Source organism: Struthio camelus, chromosome 4 (assembly GCF_040807025.1).
Source record: "Struthio camelus isolate bStrCam1 chromosome 4, bStrCam1.hap1, whole genome shotgun sequence".
NCBI classification, from domain to species: Eukaryota; Metazoa; Chordata; class Aves; order Struthioniformes; family Struthionidae; genus Struthio; species Struthio camelus.
In genome coordinates this window covers 50,462,667-50,481,741 of record NC_090945.1, presented here as the reverse complement: position 1 = coordinate 50,481,741, position 19,075 = coordinate 50,462,667, and the positions used below count along the sequence as shown (strand labels likewise).

General features: G+C 38.0%; 1 protein-coding gene across 3 annotated transcripts in view; it reads left to right on the top strand.

The window, feature by feature from the left end:
* Positions 1–19,075, top strand: part of DCTD (dCMP deaminase) — a 20,557-nt gene extending 1,482 nt beyond the window's left edge. The window contains exons 1-6 of one of the 3 annotated variants that reach the window (XM_009676632.2): positions 5–653; positions 3,337–3,448; positions 4,851–4,986; positions 14,181–14,297; positions 15,859–15,955; positions 17,786–19,075. In XM_009676632.2, the coding sequence (XP_009674927.1) occupies positions 634–653; positions 3,337–3,448; positions 4,851–4,986; positions 14,181–14,297; positions 15,859–15,955; positions 17,786–17,864 (561 nt within the window). In that variant the 5' untranslated portion in view covers positions 5–633 and the 3' untranslated portion in view covers positions 17,865–19,075. Of the gene's footprint in view, positions 1–4; positions 654–3,336; positions 3,449–4,850; positions 4,987–14,180; positions 14,298–15,858; positions 15,956–17,785 lie in introns of those variants that run through there. The other 2 variants (XM_068942579.1, XM_068942577.1) reach the window with 2 other exon arrangements.

Genomic DNA, 19,075 nt, shown 5'->3' with positions numbered 1-19,075 from the left:
ATTCCAGAATCTTTTTTTCTCTTTGCCTTTGAAATACTATTTACACAGACTTTTCTGCAGGCTACTAATCATTTCAGAATTTGAGTCGTTTTTTTTTTTCTTTCTTGAGCAATGTTACCTTCATGGCTTTCAATTGCAATCTTTTTTTAGCAAATTACCCTTCCAATGGTTGTATTGGTCAAATTCATAAATGCTTATAAACTACCACAAGGATAAGCCTTATTTGCATATTTTACAGATAGCTATAATATTTCTGATAATAGCTTTCACTCATGCAGCTCTAGATGTTATAAATGAGGCTTAGGAGGATGATCAGCTGTCTAAAATCTATAAATTCAATTTTCTTATGCCTGCTTGATTGCTAGCCAAGTATTACTTCTCCCTGGCTTTTGCTCAATCGGAAATGGAGTGTTTTATACCCATATTTCACAATCTTGTGTTCATGTGCTTTGAGTTCAGGAAATTATGTAGTCAAACATGGTGATGTTAAGTAAAAGTAATTGAGTAGGGTTTTATATATATTTTTATATATATAATATATATATTCTCCTTGATGTAAGCCTTTGCTCATTTTGTCAGATTTCCTACTTTTCCTGTGAAGTTGGTGCTCTGAGGGACTTCCACTTGCATACTATGCTGTATTTACAAGAAAAGTAAATAGTAGCTTTTGTTATTTTTTGAACAAATAGGGTTGCTAGGGAGTAATTTAACAAAGGAAATTTCAGGATCTCTTAATTCAGAGCACTATTTTTTTTTTTTGAAGGGCTTTTCCCAGAATGTTTTATTTGGTGTAGTTCTGCATTGTCTGTTACATGTCTCCAGTTAGGGCTCTCTGAAGACTTCACTGTGAATGTCACTTAGTTTGGATTGTACAAAAATTATTTTTTTAAGTCTGCTTTTTTTGGATTTTGTAAATCTCTGCTTTTGAGGGATATTTTAAATAATCACAGAAATTAGCTGAAGCACAGTTTCTTAGCATTGCAGTTACCTCTCCATGCCGTACTGAACTTTGACTGATTATAAGGACAGGTCTTTAATTTTTTTCTTTTATGAACTTCTTGTTCTCTGATGACTTAAGCCAGTTTTGGTTCAGATCTCAGAATCATGCACTTAACCTTTGTATTTGCTTTGAGAGGGGACAATATTTGACACTTCACAATGCTGTTAAAGAGTGTGAAAGTGTGTGCTGGTTACGCAGAACGTAAATTTTCTCCTTCCTTACATTGAGGATATGGTCTTAATGATAATCGTAACTCATTTCAAGAGCAAGCCAAAATTCCTTATTTGTAATATGCCATATATGAGCTATTCAAAGACAGAGCAATTTATCTTTGGTGAATAGCACCTTCTAGGTTTCTGAAGTTCAGTTTTATCACGTACTGGCATTCTCCTCCAGTCTGACAATGTAATCTCTTTATGAAAATTGGGCTAACTGCAACCCTCTAGTATATGCTATTTTATATTTGTGATTATAAAAGTAATAATTAGGAAAAATACGTGTCCTCTAATATATGCCTATGTTCAGAAGGTGCCTGGTACTAGAGCTGCTAGGAGATTTCTTGCTGTTTGGAGTTACCTGTGTGATATTTTTCTGCACGGCTGTACGTTGCTAGAAAGTATCTCGGTTTCTCTCCCTCTTTTTCCTGAAATGCCTTAAGCTGTAGCTCTTGGTAAGAGGAGCCCAAGAAAAAAAGTACTGCACCCCTTATATTTTTATAGGCTGTTTTCTATACTCTATTTGGGATGTTCCACAGATTACTGAAGAGCTCTTGGAGTTGTGGCATCATTTTGGTTTTTAAGCATAGTGATGAGAATTTAGATGTTTGGGAAGTTTCTTTGGATTTAATCTTTTCTTTAAAAGCTGCTTAATTTAAATATGTTGAAGGGCAGAGAAAGTTGTCTTGCTTGCCCCCTCTTTGAACTGAAAAGCACAGAAGTTTCCTGTTATGTGTGTTCTGCTGTCTAAACAGACTCATTAACCATAAGTAGGCAAGAGAAAGTGATATCACTTTCCCCCTCCCTTCCTCAAAATGCAGCCTCCCCAATACCAGAAAAGAAACCACCTTTCATGCCACTTCTATGCATTTTATCTACAGGGGGCGTTCTTGAACCCATGCCACCTTCTGTTTTTAGAAGGCTTACATAAAGGGGAAAAAAAAAATCTCAGGAGAAATTTAGCTGTGAATTTTTAAAACAGGAGAGGCGTTCTTGAGGTGGAAGAGCTAGTTGCTGTTGTAACTGCTGCTATTGTCGTGCTTTGTGTCGTGATTTTGAGCACTGTAAAGCCTTAATAGATGAATAGTCTCTATGCAGTGCATGGCTATAGACTAGTTCTGTTTCTCTCTGTTAATAACAACCTCTACATTGTTTGGATGTACCCTTTGTTTTGTTCTGTTTTGTTTTAAAATCGCATGGTGGTGGGGAGGAGGAAGGAGGTTAAAATTCAGTAGAGAGACGCACAGAGAAATGTATCTCGTAAATGCAATATTAAAGGCCTTTTTACCTGCTTATTTTTGGTGAGAGCCCTTTAGTCTTCCTAAGGAAACAGATGGATGATCAAGCTGGTAGTCTGTAGTCAGGCAGACCTCGCTGCTGCCTTGCAGTGGGTGCTCAGAGGGGCCATCAGAATGACTTACAGCCTTAGGCTCTGCTGGTAAATGTTGTAAGAGAGGCAAACTCATGGCAATAATTGCACAAGTAGAGATGAATGACCACACAGGAAGCTTCCAAATAGAAGTCTAATGAATACTTCTTATAAGCAAAAATACAAAATAGCTTAGATTGGAGGCTTGCAGTTGGCACAGTCATCATAAAAAGATTACGTTGTTTGGGTGGAAAGAATGCCAGTACTTGATATATCTGAATCTTAAAAATATACAAGGTGTTATCTATCAAGGATAAATTGCTCTGTCTTTGAATAGCTCAGTGCTTTGAATAGCTCAGCCTTCTTATCTTAAACTGAAATTTGTAACCTCGCTTGGGTGCCTTTCTCCTAAAAGGAAAAGTTGCATACAGTTTCTTGGCAAGCACGTCACACTGATCGTTTTACTGTTAAACTATTGGCAAATGTATAGTCTTTTTTGGCCAAATTCTGATCCTGGTTACTTCATATGGACAGTAGTCTTGATTCTAGGTTACTTTCATACTTTTCTGAGAACCAGACCTAGATTCTAGTGTCTTTTGAAGCAACAAAAATATCTTTACCCACCCTCCCTTAAAAGAAAAAAAAAAAAACAAAAAAAACCCCCAAACTTGTGCATAATAAGAGAATGCAATCTGTAATATCTCTTGCTAAGTGTTATTTGCTGATGGCTGGTTTTTCCCCATAAACTGTAGGTTTAGCAATGAAATATCCTGCAAAAAAAGAGAGGATTACTTGGAATGGCCTGAATATTTTATGGCAGTAGCTTTTTTGTCAGCACAAAGAAGCAAGGATCCAAGTTCCCAGGTAAGAAGGCAGCGTATAAGAGTAACATAACATCATCTATATTGCACGTTGTATCAGATGTGCATGTAGCAATTTCAGGACTTTCTTATGAAAAGTTATTTCCGTATATAAGCTATTCAACTTTTCATACGGTCAGCACCTTTTTTTACAGAAATTCTCTTACTGGGCCTGACCTCGCATGTATAATTCTGTGTATATGTTTGCGGCTCCAAGTTTTGTAAATCTTCTCTTCACGTGAGGGTTAAAATAACACATCCGTTTTCTCCTGTTTCTAGTAAATATAGCTACTGTTAGAGGAGGATGTAACTACAGAAAGCATTAGATTATAATTTTTTAAGACACTGCCTCTCAGAAGTTCCTTTTCATCACCATTAAGACAGTATAAAACTTCCATCTTGTTTGTTCCTGGGTTGCTTGAGTTTTCCAGTTTAGGTCCTCCCTCCTTTTCCTCTTCCCTTTCACTATCTATTCTTGTTCTTTGCTTTTCATGAGTGTTTTCATTGCATGTGAATATTGGTTTGAGATGACTCACATGTCTCTTCCTGAAACATGTTCTTCTCCAGGGCCCAGTCCTCCTGTTAGTCTTCATTTCGCTGGAAAAGTTCAGGAAGAAAAGCTCAACAAAGCAATGGAGTAAAATGCATGTTAACAGTCTGCTCTGAGTTGCTTGCTGTCTTCTGTACGTCATGGCTCTTAATTGCTTTGAAGCTTATTCATTTAGGACTAAATTCTTGTTACCGAAGGGCTGGTTAATCCACCCGTTGCTTGTATTGAAATGGCAATAGAATTGAGGCAATAGAATTGATTTTTAATTCACACATCTAAAATACAGACAGAAAACAGGACACTCCTTAATCCTAAAAGGAAGGTTCCAGTGCAGACTTGGTTTAGAATAATAAAGGGTGGGAGTTAAAAGGTTTGGTATTTTAGTGCATATTTGCTAAAAGGAGACAGGTCCATGTCAGCTTATTTCTATCTAGGTTAATACTACCACATTCCTGTTTCATCTTCTATCCCTTTTCTTACGCTGCTCATACTACTGCTGGGAAAACCTGGTTCAGGGAGCTGAACTGACAGAAAACTTCTGCTTAGTAGGGTTAGTATTGTGCTAGTTTTGTTCCTTGAACTAGCTCACTTCATAGTCAGCCAAGGAACAGCGCTGGCTGGAGGGGGTTGGGACCTCATGACCAGAGAGAGGTGGGGAGGGTTGCATCAGTCCTGATTATTTTTAAGTTCCACCAGTTAGATGCAACTGTGGCCCAATTCACTGGATGGTGTGACTTTATACAAAGGTGAAGCTTGCATCTCTTAAGTTTGCAGGACTGGCTTTTCATGTCTCACCTCTCTTGTTGATGTGTTGTTTTGCATGCTGTTGGCACTATATAAATCTTATTTTATTTAGGTTGGTGCTTGCATTGTAAATTCAGAAAACAAGATTGTTGGAATTGGATACAATGGGATGCCTAATGGCTGCAGCGATGATGTACTGCCCTGGACAAGAACAGCAGCACATAGACTAGACACGAAATACCCTTATGGTAAGGCTTCTTGTGGCTTTCAGGTCAGACTTGTGATGTCTGTATATGCGTGAGTTCAGCTGGTAAAACATTGATCAATTTTTCTTCCGCTCAGCTGATTTTGTTGATGTGCGTGTACATGGTGCATCAGGATAAAAGTCACAGCTCTGAAAATAGATGAAATCAATCTTTGTGAAGGTCTTCCTTGTGAAGTATGTTCATAAGTAGTCATTTTGGATTAGATAATGAAAATAAGTATAGCACAATCATTAGCGCACAGTTGCAGTGTATGCAAGTTGATGCTGCTCTTGTGTGTTTGTCTCCACAGAAATTACTGAGATGGTGTAGATGCAAAACAAATAATTGGGCCTAAAATATTGTTATTAAAATTGTGAAGTCCAGTACCTGTGGGAAATTCTGAAGTTCAGGTGCTTGTTGTAGACAACGCCTATTGTAATGGAGCTAAATTGTGGTTGTCTTTAAGTATGTGATCACATTCTGTCTTGTCTGTGCCATTTTTGTCTCATCTGATGCGCAGTGTATCTGCACTGCTACAGGTGAGGTGAATTTCATTGTTTCCGCTTATGGATTTGATTCAAACTTAGTAAATGAAGATGATGAACAAAGAACAAGAGGTTTTCGTGGTCAATACAGCTGAGCTCTGCTTTGGGTCCTATCTTTGTGTTTAGAGCAGGGAGAGTTTAGTCTTCTACAAGTGTGCTTTGAAAAGTCCTATGTGAATTTTGGTGCAGCTGTTGAACAGGGCTGTACGATTACACCTCTGGACCAGATTTCTTTTGCAGGAACCAGACGAGATGACTTGCTGGGCTGCCTCAGCCTTCACGCCATGAGAGCTGCCTGTTGAGCATGGAAATGGAGTTGACAGCTGCTGTCTGTGGCCTGCAATAGCTGATTTTTGGGAAAGAGCTGTGGTTAGGGTTGATAAGGAAGGGGGGAGTGTATGCTCTCTTAACTTCCACGTCTTCCTCTTGCACACGAGCTCCTACTGAACCTGCATGGGGTGAGACCTGCACAGCAGGAGCCATGGGAACCAGAAAAATGGGGTTAGGAGTTCCTTCCTCCTGTGCTGGCTCTCAGCCTGGCCTGGGTTCAGGAGTAGCAGGGGAAGAGTTGCAAAACTAAACAAAAAGCCTGAGAACCCTATTTTATATTGTAACTTCTACTAGTTTGTTTGATACAGAATTTAGATTTCTACTAGTTTTAAAAGTTCCTTGTGTTCCCTGAGAGCCTGTCATTACATTTCCACTTTCCCATAACACTAAAGTGAAAGATTATATGCAGTAGTTCAGCACATAATTCAGCAGTTTCATATTTGAGTTCTTACAACCCTTGTACTTTGTCCTTGTTAAGTTTAACAATTTGTAAACTTGAGACAGTATCATATTATTTCTCATAAGAGATCTGTTCCTGGTACTAGGGCCAGCTACTACCAAATTTAAAGTCACTGCTCAAAAGCATGGAAGCACTAGTTTCCTGTGTAGTGAAGGTACCATAATAGTAGAACTTGGTATGACTGGCCTTTATCTGTAGGGTGAGGAAATAAGCGCTATCCCATTGAATAAATATAAAGTCCTGAAAACAGAATACTGACTTTTTTGGTTGAATCATTATGCTTGTTGTAAGGTCTCAGTTCTGAACTAAGATGACTGTGGGTGGTCTTTGGTACCTGAGCATGCTCTAGGACAGGTACAGTAATAGACAAATCTTAAACTGACCAATTTAAACTAAAAAAGTAGCATGGATTCGTGAGGAATTTTTGCATAAGATTTTTTTTTTTTTTAAAGTTAACACTGACTCCAAAAGATGTGGAGTGTTTTAGTAAGTAAAACTCTCTAATATGTGCTATTTTTAAAAATGCACTAACCAAACAGCCTGCCGAGATGAGTTCATCTCTAGGAATTGGTCTAACCACTGCCTTTCCCTCCAAGAATCTTAGTTTTCACCTCATTTAAAAAAAAAATCACAACTTTGTAACAGATAGTGTCTGCTGTGATGAATAAAGGACCTGTTTTGTAATTCCAAGATCATTTAACCTCTAGCAGTTTATTATCTTGATAGCACAGTTGACAGACCAGACAAGTATATATTAAAAAAAATTCTTCTACATGAAAAAATTGTGCTAGACTCAGAGATGCATATAATTGCTGCTAAAATCTCAGTCAACTGTCATATTTTCCTTACTGTTTTTGCTAATCATCACAGCATTTGTGTAAATTGAGCTTTTTCTTTTTAACCTTTTGCTTTTTTCCTGACTAGCTTGTTCAGGGGTGCTACGCTCTTACTTTTTTGCTCCATTAACTTATCATGGGAATGCTGACACCTTCATCACTAGAGCTGCAATGTAGCTTATTAGGTAAAGCTGATGGTATTTGTGCGTGTACCACCACACTGGCCTGGAAGATCTCTTCTAGAACTATTGCATGCATCTGCACTACTAAAGAAAAGGGTTGGGGGAGGTTCTGATTGCTGAGCTCCTGGTTTTATGTATGTTAGGCATAACCATTAGCTCACATCCCACCTGTTTTGGACCACTCCAAGTAGCTTTCTCCAGAACCAAACCGGGCTATTGCTCTGTGAATGGCCCACTCGGAGGCTGCTCTGAAAGGCAGGGTAGAAAAAAGGCTATAAGAAGACTGTGGTGCTCTTCATCCTGTATAGGCCTGAAATGCAAAGCCTGCTGGGATGGTATGCTTAACCCTCCTGCCTCCCTCAGGCCATACCAGGGGATATGTAATGCACACTCTGTTTCATGCTGTAAAAATACCACTCCGGTGGGCTGCAACACAGTCCTCGTTTCTTTATGCACTTTGAACTGAAACATATTAAGTATGTGGTGCCCTTGGGACTCTTGAGATGGGGAGCCTTGAGGAAACCCAGGACCAAGTGCTGTGTAATGCTGATAGAGCCCTGAGTAAGATGAACACAAGACAGTCTGTGCCAGTTGGCCTTGGTCCCGAGGTCAGTCCCTGGCCCCAACTATGTTTAGCAGCATAGACACAGCAGGGGACTGGACCCAAAGGCTGTCTTTGCACAAGTGTGTTAGATGCTGCTATAATAAATTTTTTGAGCTCCAGCATAAGAACAGATGGGTATGTTGACCCCACAGCTCCAATCAGTTTTACTGTTTCATAGCTAGAAACCTTCTTATTTCCACCCTAAATTTATTTGTGATTAGTTTATATTTTTGTGTATTCTTATAGCTTTTCTTATTCACAGCAGTTAACACTCCTTCCTCCTCTGCCCCTTCCCTTATGCACTTATCAGTAACAAGAACCTTTTCAGCTTTTGTTTTGTTAGAGCTAAACAGATCTTGTCACTCTTAAATTTTACTGCATCCTGAAACTTGTTGACTGAAATTCCTGAGTGTCTCAGTTATCTATCTATTGCATAACTGTGCAAATCTGAAAATCTGCAAATCCCCAAAGTGTAGATTCTACTCAGCTCAATGCTAGGGACAGGGCTGTGCTTGATTTTAAAAAATTATTTACCTGTACGTAAGTGTAACTTGAGCTGCTACTACTGAAAGAAAGCCTCAAAACATGGTAGATAGTGCTCACTTTACGGGATGCATGTTTGTGAGTCATTGGGATATCACAGGGATCATGGTGTGGATCACCTGTCTAATACTATCCACTGCTTAAGAAAGTCCTGAAGCTGATTAAAGCTTATTTACTTCTGCTTGTAGTGTATGCCTTCTTATGTTAGAAGGTACTTGGCATTCTGTATGCCATTTTGCACAGCACAAAATCAGGCTTTCTTTGCGGCGTTGGAACTGGTTCTTTCCAGGCTGCCAGTTAGTGACAGGAACGGGGATGTTTCTCTGCACATGAGAGGAAATGGAAGGCTAATATTGAATAACTGCTTTACTAAGATGTTGTTAAAAGCTGTTCCTAAAGCTTTGTGTTCAGTGCAGTGTGCAGAAGCATCTTAATTAGACAAAACTCTGGCTTTCAGAGTCAAAAGTGAATGCCCTCTGTTTGTTAGATGAGTGCAAGGATTTGATGATGCACTGTTTCCTCTCGCTGATTGTTCTAAGTACTACATTTTTCTCCTATTAACATAAGTCTTCCCACTAATGCTTGTTGCTGTGCTTCTGTTATGCCCTCTGTCTCCACTGTAATCTAGGAACATCTATTTGACAACCAATTTCTAATTAAGAGAGTTTTAAATAAAAATGACTGGCAAATTTAGAAACCTCTAAGCAATAGAGAAATATTGAGTAAATATGCTTACAAATATTTACACAGGTTCAGATATAGTAAAATACGTGCTGTGGCAAAAAGCGTATTCTAATTCTAACAGTACCTGCTGTGTAAAATGAAACAAACTGTTATCACCCTTTTGTCGTGTTAGGATTATGAGCCTTTTTTGACCCTTTCCCCTCCCTCCCCGAGATGGACAATTAAAGATATTCAGGCAAATGTTACTTTATAGAGGCTGTTATTTTGACAGCACAAAACTTGGTGGGATAAGGCACTATGAAAAAATGTGATGCTCTCTCTCCAATTGGCAGCGCGAAGCTGAGGCTTTGACTCGAAAGGGGATCCATAGAAGATCTCCGCAGGTCTCCGCCTGCAGCCACTAACTCTCTTGTCCTGCGTGCATTTCTTTCCAGTTCTACTGGCATATATCAAATCTCTAGAAACTTGGAAACAGCACTGATTTCTCTGTTTGAGATCAGAACACACTTCAGGCAGGATGGGAAGAACTGGAAAACAGGATGGAGTAGCTTAGTGTTTCCCAGACTCTGAGAGGGGCTTTGCTTTTCTGCTTCCAGCAGGTTTCATGTGATGCTCATAAATAATGGACTGAGCGATTGCCAACTTCACTTCCCAGTTCTCCTCTTTCACAGAAGAAGGCAGTGAGGCTGGGCTGTCCGTTATTCCTGATTCCAGTCTGAAGACGCTAAGGCTCCAGTAGAATCTGATTGAGTTTTTCTCACCTTCCTGTCTTGACCTTAGCAATTGCTCTTCCTCAGAGTGGGAAAGAGCACCAGGAATGGCTGAGAGCGGTGTCAGCCTCATCATCAATGTCCTGCCCTTCTGCTAATGCAGTGACCAGCACCCCTCCCCGTGCTTTCACAGGTTTGGAAAAAGATTGACATCATCCTGCTACTTCCAGATCCATCAACCGCCGTCCCCAGCAGTTGTCTAGGCCCCGTTCATTTTGGTAACGTGTCATGATCCTCGCTCAGTCATGCTTCAGGGGTCCATGGGGTAGAGGATAACGTGTAGGCAGAGCTTGGACAAGGTTGCGATAAAAGAGGGGCAAGAATATGGCAAAGGTGAAGCTTTTACCAAAGGATTGAGAACCAGTGGGCCAAATTAAAAAATTCCCTGTATCTACTTCTGTGCCAGGTCTATGTTGCAGAAGAGCTTGTTATTACCATATATCTGCACTGGGAACCTATAATTTTTGTCAAGTTGCTTAACATGACAGTCTGAATAAGCTAAGTCAAAACAGTACAAGTCAAAAGAGTGTAAGTCAAAACATGCTGTGTAACAATCTATTTGCATCAAAGTGCATTCTCTTTAAATGTAGCACCATATTTAGTGCATAATTTCTCAAAGTTCTTGGTTTGCTTCAGTTAGTAATTAATCACATAGAGAGCTCACCCCCCCCAGCCCCTCTTTTGACTGCTTCTAACAAGGTGACGTTTTATGATGGTTTCTACTCCAAGCTCTTCATCACGCCTATAAGCCTTATAACGCTATTGATAAATACTTTGAATAGTCATATGGTTCTTATAACTTGTGTCAGAAAGTTTTTAGTAGATGGGAAGAGTAGTTCTGACACTACAATCCACTAAGAATATCTTCATGATGAGATTATTAATACTGAAAAATTATCCTGAATAGGGTAAGATAGGGTCTCTCATTTATGTGCTACGCATCGGGATGAGTGCTACTCATATCTGCAATGCAAAGAAATATGCAATGCAAAAGGAAGATAAAAATACAGTAGCAATTAATACTATGAGTAATGGAGCAGTCATTCCTCTGCTTTTTTTTCTCTCCCATGAACATATTAACAGGTGGTGGGAATGTCAGAACATATACCAGCTTCTCATTGCATGGTTATTTCTTCAGCTAATGAAGCCTTTAGAGAATACTTGTCAAGCCACTTTCCAGAATGGAAGCCAGTGTTGCAGATTTAATAATATTTTGGCTATATGTGAATATTTAAAAAAAAAAAAAAAAAAAGAAAAAAAGTGGGAGCCCCATAAGGTGTTATAAAAATTCTTAGTTTTACTAGTCTATTTAAATACACAATTTTTGGAGTTCTGAAATGCTGTGCACCTGTGCATGACTAAAAAGTTAGCTTCTTACTGTCTGAAAGGGAACTATACGTCACTAATAATGGTCAGTGCTCTTAGCAGGTTAGAAAACTCTAACAACCAAATGAGAACTACTTAGCTATTAACACCAGGGATTCCAAACTCCTAGATTTGAGTTCTGTCTTTTTCACTATTGCTCTATACAAAGTTGGACAGGTCCTACAAGAAACATTTGTGGGTAACAGACTATATATCTATAAATTTGTCAGTAATCAATGCCTGCCTGCCAGGGAGAGGGAAACCGAGGAAGAAAAAATGAAGAGTAATGGTACAGAGTGTAAAAATATGTCTGATGCCTACACCTTCATAAGGACCATCTAGTAAAATATCCCTTACGGAGGCCAGTAGCAGACGTCTAGGGAAACGTACAGAACAAAGACACAAATGTAATGATAACTCCCCAGAACGTTCTCCCAAATTCCAACTATTGAGTCAGAATGGTTTTGTATTTAATAGCCTTCGGCAGACTGGAAAAAATATGGAAGAAAAAAAGTGAGTTCTTGAATTAATGCAAACTTTTTGCTCCCTACTATTATCTGCAGTAGGGAATTCTTCAGTTTAGGTGTTGCATGTATGAAAAATCTACTTCCTTTTGTTTTCAAAACTACTTCCTGCTGGTCTTGTTGGAGACCCCACTATTTTTTGTCTTGGAATGAATTAGTCTCTGTTTCCTTCCCTATTACCATCTCTGGGCCTTCTTTGTCTCTTTCTTCAGGCTGGAGAGTCATAGTTGCTCCTAACTTCAGATTGTGTTAAGATGATCAGGAGGCAAAATTTCTCTTTTCCCTCACCCCAGCTGATAATCTGTTATAGATTATGTTGGGATTGAAACTGTTTTTGCTTGGGATGAAGTTTATTGTTGAAAGTTTGTATGAGTCAAGGCAGTTTCTTGAAAGCTCTTATCAATACAGGAAAGAAACTTTTTGCAGTAGTAATAATGAAGCATGTCTGTTTTTACGGCTGAAGATTTATGAATTTTAGTGAAGGAAAAATATGGAGAGAACTTAGAGGGTTTCTGAGTTCTGTGAGCCTTTGAAAACACTCCTTTATCCTTCTTTCTGGAGGCTTTCCATATTTTAGACTGCTGACTAGAACAAAAGTATATTGTTCAAAGAACGGAGAAGTGGTGGTTCTGTGCTACCAATGTAACCTAGTTCCAGCTGCTGAAATTATGGCACTCTATTTTTCACCCATTCTTCCGTAACCACAGAAAAGTAGTTCTCCCACAACTTACTGTGAAGATAGCATAAGATTAGTGCAACTCAGTAGTATGTTTGGAGTTAAATGTATTTTCTGGATTTTCTAAAATTTATAACTTTAATGCTAATTATATGTCTTATATACTTGGTGGTATATGTTTAAAATGCAGTGTGACCCAGTTACAGTTGTAATAGAAACTTTCATGTGAGTATGTTTTGGCTTGTTAATTGTCTGCTTTTTATGTATGTTTCTAATTTTACTTTTTATGAGAAGGTATGTGGACCGCGTGATCATGATGATGTTGCGAACTGCTTGTTGAAGGTGATACTGAGCTTTCTTTAGCAAGTCTTTGGTCTTTCATTACTTGTCTCCACGGGAAAGTTTGTGTGCTGCAAGTTAGGCTGTAAATTTATAGTGCATTAACTGTTACATGGAAAATTCCATGTGGACATTGAGCACATAAGGAAAGCATTTCCATTCAGTAAGAACTCCTGCACGTTGAAACTGCTGAACTCAGTTGTTCTTTGTGTGCTGAGATCATTCACATAGAGGTCACTTCATAGTAGCAAGTATGCTATAAACTCATAACTTTGTCTGTTTTAATTTTCCCGTGTAGACAAGGAGGAGGAAAACATTTTTTGCATCCATCCCTCAAAGTAAGCAGTGGAAAGCTCTTTCTGTTGTCGCCAGATGAGCCCAAACCCACACTTCACTTCAGCACCTGCTTGTAAAATAAGTCAGGGCTCTAGACAATTTATCTGCAGATAGGTTTCCAAATTATGCAGCTTACTGTTATTTCTAAAAATAAACAGGAAGCTCTAGCAGAGGTCCTGTTACCTAATTTTTTCTAGAGGCTCATGGTGCATGGAAGTCTTTTCACCTCCATTTGTAACACTATAGAGAATCTACTGATGCGTGCAACATAAAAAAAAAACTTTGAAGTGCAATATGTCCAGAAAGAGCTATTGAGTTATGGTGGAATAAGGCAGAGTAGTCTGTTGCTACCTGTGCTATCTTAACTCCATGGAGAAATGCAGGACTTGGTTTTCTTGTTTGAGAAGTCTGACACCTTTTAATGAGCAGTAAACTCACTTTAATATTAAAGCTGGGACTTTCTTATGGTTGAGTGTGTCTTGTGTATTCTTGGGGTGAGAGAATCACGCAGCAGAGCTGAGCAGTTCTGAGGCCCTGAGGATAGAGCTGCTCAGTTTTACTTCATGATTCTGCTGCCTTTAAGAGTGCACAGTGCGCTCTTATAACCATAAGAATGTTCTGTCTGTGCATGTAAACACATAAATGAGCTGTTTTATACTGGCAATTAGATACTCCAGAGAGTTGTGAAGCTGTGAGATATTGCTTCACTTAGGGTGGTTGAAGCTGCTTGGCCCACAGCCTACGGCTTTGTTGCCTGCTATAGGTGTTAGCAAACGGCAATGCTAATGTGCTTAATGATATCATTACTAATCGGCAGCCTGGTCAGAACAATTGACCTTCATTGATCTTGGTATTTCTGCTTTTATTTCTTCCTTTGCCCTTTATGACAAGCTGTGCAAGCTATTTGCTTTTGAAAGGATGTAAGCAGTTACATTGTAATATTTTAATTTTAGTTTGACTGACTTATTTTAATGAACAGTGTTATGATTGTTTTTTTAATCAGTGTGCCACGCCGAATTGAATGCCATCATGAACAAAAACTCAGCTGATGTGAAAGGCTGCAGCATGTATGTTGCCTTATTTCCATGTAATGAATGTGCAAAGCTCATCATCCAGGCAGGTAAGGAGTAGTGCCAGCCTGATTTGTCAAGGTTGCAGAGCTGCCTGCTTGTTGGTATCTTATCACAGATGTATTTGATGTTAAATTGCTGCTGTTAGATCTAAATTAATTGTACTGTCAACTTCATACGATGCTACTTGTGGGATTTTTTTTTTTGCATCTGAATGGTGCCAAATTTTTCCAGTGCTAATTGCATCTTCTGTGATTCTAAGTGTGCTTGTAATTTAGGTTTGTAACTTCTTAGACCAGGAGCTGCCAAAGAACAACGCAGGCTTTGCATATAATTACTGTCAATTTTACTGTGCTCTGACACATGGAATAGAGTAGGGCAGAAAGAAATAAACTTCTGCATGACAAAAGGTCTGTTGGGAGTATATACATGAAATTTTAATTTGAATGTGATGCATGGTAGATATTTGAAGATTTTAAAATATCTTTGCTCATAAATGTCATAAGACTTCTATGATCCTGCTTTAATTATGTCTTTCATTACAATTGTTATAAATCTGTGCCACTGCAGCAAGTGTGCTGGCCTAAATGTGTCGCCTTTTTCAGATTAGGCATATCCGCAGTGAGCTTTGGTTCCATAAAAATTGCTGCTTCAGATGGCATCTATTTTGCTCACTAAGTAAGGTTTTACCATCCTAGGAAGGATTGCTATTCTTGGAAGTTTCTTTTTCCACTGTTGGTCATAGGAATCTAGGAAGAAAGAAAGTAGCAAAGAGAACACTCCTTCCAGGAGCTGAAGGGGGAAAAGATTAATACTCTGTATTTGTGCTAAGCTTCTGTTCTTTACAGAGTTAAAATCAAATGGTCTTCAAGGTAGATTTGCTGCTTATTCTCAATATAGTCGCTCATCCTTTTCCTTGTGCGCTTAGGTTGGCAGTAAATAGCAATGTATTGACATTTATATTGTCTGGTAAATACAATAAAATGTTATAACCTCCGAAACTCTGGTAACTTCTCTTGGGTCAGCCTTTATACTTTTCCCCTACCTAAATAGGACAGGAATTGTCAATTTAGGCATAGATCATTCAACAATTTGAGACAGCATGCTTTCGTGAGGATTTGAACTTAGGACTGGGAGTTAGTTATAATACAGAACCAAAGGAAAAAACATTTTTATAGCTATGCATTTGGAAAGGGAATGGGATTTGGGGTTTAAGTTCTTTGTGGAGAATTTGATTTAAATTATATTAAAAAGGTAGAAAGTAAAGTTTTCAACTATTTTTTGAAAAAATGTGTAATTTCTAGTTTGTTTGTCTTGCATTGTTGGCTGCAAGTTTTTGTTTCTGGTTTCCTGAGGAAAACTACGGTGAAAGTCGGGGGAAAGCGTATTTCAGTGTTTTTCAGAGAACTGTCTTCCAAAACAGCTCAATCAAATGTGTATAAATTTATTCTCAAGTGCAGTCTGTAATATTTGGGGAAGAAGGGGCATGCCAAGGAGTTTTAGAGCGTGTAGATGAGTGCTGTCTTTTCTGATTTTGTACACCAGATTTGATATGATGTTATTTTTTTTCCACTGTTAATTCTAGCCATTTTTTCTATATGACTTTTCTAGGCATAAAAGAAGTTATTTTTATGTCTGACAAGTATCATGACACTACTGAAATGACAGCTGCACGACGCATGTTCGATTTAGCTGGAATTATATATAGGTAAGAAAACTTTTGATTAGCTTTATTTTTATTTTGAAAAGGAGGAAAATGGTGTGTCAGAGACGAACTTCAGGGCAAAGGTTTTTCTTCTTTCCACTGCCCAATTTTTTATTCTCTTGAGTGCCTGCAAACGATAATGAATTGTCAGACTTTTGCGCTGTTCTTTGCCTTGTTTATAGTTAGCGTTCAATTGGATAATGTTTGTATGAGAACAGTCCACTTGGAATATTCATTTCATTCCTGGGCTTTGGAGCCTGCCAGTGAAACTGAGATTGTGATGGTGGTTTGTTATGTTGTGCTTGAGAGAATCATAGCTGACCCTGCTTTGAGCAGGAGGTTTCATGACCTTGTGAGGTCCCTTTCAACCTGAATTATCCTATGAGCTGGACTGAAATGACCAGTTCATTTTGTGTGACTTACCTGATCCTTACTGAACGTTTAGTATGTTTGTTGCAGCCAATTTGGGCAGCTATCAGTCCAGCCACCTGTCATTTATTAATGGTGTCTATAACTGTCCGGTCCTTTTTGGTTAGTTTTTCTTAGGAGGAAAATGATAGGAAGCGGAATATTTGCCTTTAAGTAATGAGAATCTGAAAAATGTTTGAAGAATGGTTTTCTAAAAACATTGACAGAGATACCTAAAGACAATCTGTTCAGCAGCTAGTTTGATAGCAATAACATGCTGTGGGTGAAGCTAATTACGCAGTGAGGAAGGCTTTGCAACTCTAACAAAATTTATAATATTAATATAAAGGCTTCTAAAAATTTGCAAACATAACAATTCTGACAGATAAAACTTTAGGATGAAAGGTACCAACTGAGCTAAGAAATATCCATGAATAAGTACAGCAGTACTTGAAATTCAGTTTTAGTCCTTCAATATATTTCCTTTCTATTAAATCTATATGACGAAGAAGCATAAATCCTTCTGTTGCAAGTCAAATCCTGTAACTTTCCCAGGGTGAGAAGTGTTTCTTGTATTTCAGACTGCTGTTATGGACAAAATGTATGTCCTAGTCTGTCAAAGTTTCTCTAGTCAGCAGCATGTGCTTTTCTATGTTGACTGTTATTCATTCTTGTATTGATTATTAAGGATGTAGGTGGTACTTAATGAATCTCTTGAACTGAATTGCAGAGCTTAATTAGGCACTAAATCCACACTGTTTGCATAATCCTTTGTTTACTGGAAGACTGTAAAATATATGCTCAGTCCCCAAATACCTTCTTTGCTAATTGCTGTAGCAGATGCTCTAATGATAATAAAAGGAAACATTTTGTGGCAGTATTAATTTTAGAGTTCTAAAGTTATAATTTTTAAATGATTCCCTCTTAACTAGTTTGGTTTTTCCCCAGTATGATGCATAATGTGATCTATTCCCCTAGCACAGAAAAATGTTAAAAAATAGTAAAGCAAACTTTGGAAGTGTTATTTGAAAACTTGGCAGGAAAAAAAAGATCAAAAAATATGTGTGTGTGTATGTATATATATGTATGTATGTATGCACATATAAAATTTTTTAAACAAAAATTTTAGCCGTGGTAACATGATGCCACCACCTGCAGTTAAGTTGTTAAAAGTCCTTTGACTCCTGGGTAATTTATGAACTCCAATAGCTGAAGAATGTACAGGCTAAACCACCCCATGTTTCTTTTTTGTCTTAGTCTTTCTTGTCCAGTTTTCTCTCAGTGTGGTGCGCTATAATTGGCTCCCATAGAGATGAAAACTATGTGAATCCAAGGAGCTTTTTTTTCTTCAAAAATTTAGCTGGAGCCAAAGCAAGCAAAATGTTTTAACCACTCACTAATATCTGTATTTTTCTTCATTTTTAGGGAATTCAAGCCAAAGTGCAACAAGATCATCATCGACTTTGATTCAATTAACAGCAGACCAAGTCAAAAGCTTCTGTGAATTAAGTCTCATTAAATCTCTAGAAGACTGTGATTATCCTTTTCTAAAAAGCTGCTAATACCTTTCATCTTGAAGTTACTTGCAACTTTTTAATGGCTTCTACAGCTAAAGTAGACTTCTAAGAAGTATAACGTCTAAAATGCTCCCCCACCTCATCTTGTCATATGGATTCTAAATCTACTTAAAATTTTGTAATGCCTTTATCAAATCTGCTGGAAAGATGCAGACCCACGGAGATGAGACAATATAATGTGCGTAAAGAAAACTGTTCTGATTCTTGCTATATTCACTACTGCATGCTCTGGTAGGCTGTTGACATTAATTAGACTCAGTTTAACAGTGGTACGTACTGTTACCAGTAGTATGTTGGAGTATGCTAAAAGATGTTGATCTCTCTGTTGGACACGTGGCAAATAGTTGATCCAAATGAAGGATAAGAAATGCTAACCATGCAAATATTAATCTTCAAACTAGCATAACACTAGTATTTTAAAAGATTACCTAATATGCGATACTGAACATTTGTTATCCAACAAATGGAATATTGATTTTTCTTTTACTTGCTATCTAACATTGTAATATATGGGGACGGGTTAGAGAGGAAGTTGTTTAGGGTGTTCCATGCCAGACCTAGTTTTAGAGGGGCTTTCAATTATTTTTTTTTTCTAAGACTCTAGAAGGGAAGGTGGGGGCGGGTGAGGGAGTAAATCATTTGGTTCTTTACTTGGAGCTCCTATTTGGAGTCGATTTTCATGTTTAGAAGGAAATTAATTTATTGGTCTAAGTTGCTTTTAGGCAATCCAGCATAGTTCAGTCTTAAAATTAACCTGTGAGGTAACTGAATCACTTTTTGTCCTCTGAGAGAAATTGGAGATATTCAATCCATATCCATGCCAAAAGATATAATTATGGTGTTAGCTTGTTTCCCAGTGCTGGCATAGTACCTTCATTTTCATAAATGTTGCCTAAAATAATATCCTTTTTAATTTTATTTTGAGGTCTGGGAATAGATTTGAGTTCCTTTTCTCTAATTTGATTTTTTTAAATTAAATATGCCTAATGGCTTTGTTTAGATAACATTGGGATTTTTTTAAGTGTGGTTATACTTCAATGAGCTTTTATTTTCTCTGTAAAAGCTTTGTTTCATGTTTTGGGACATTATGTAATTTGGCATCCTACCAGTATTATTAAAGTCTTATTAAAATCCACTA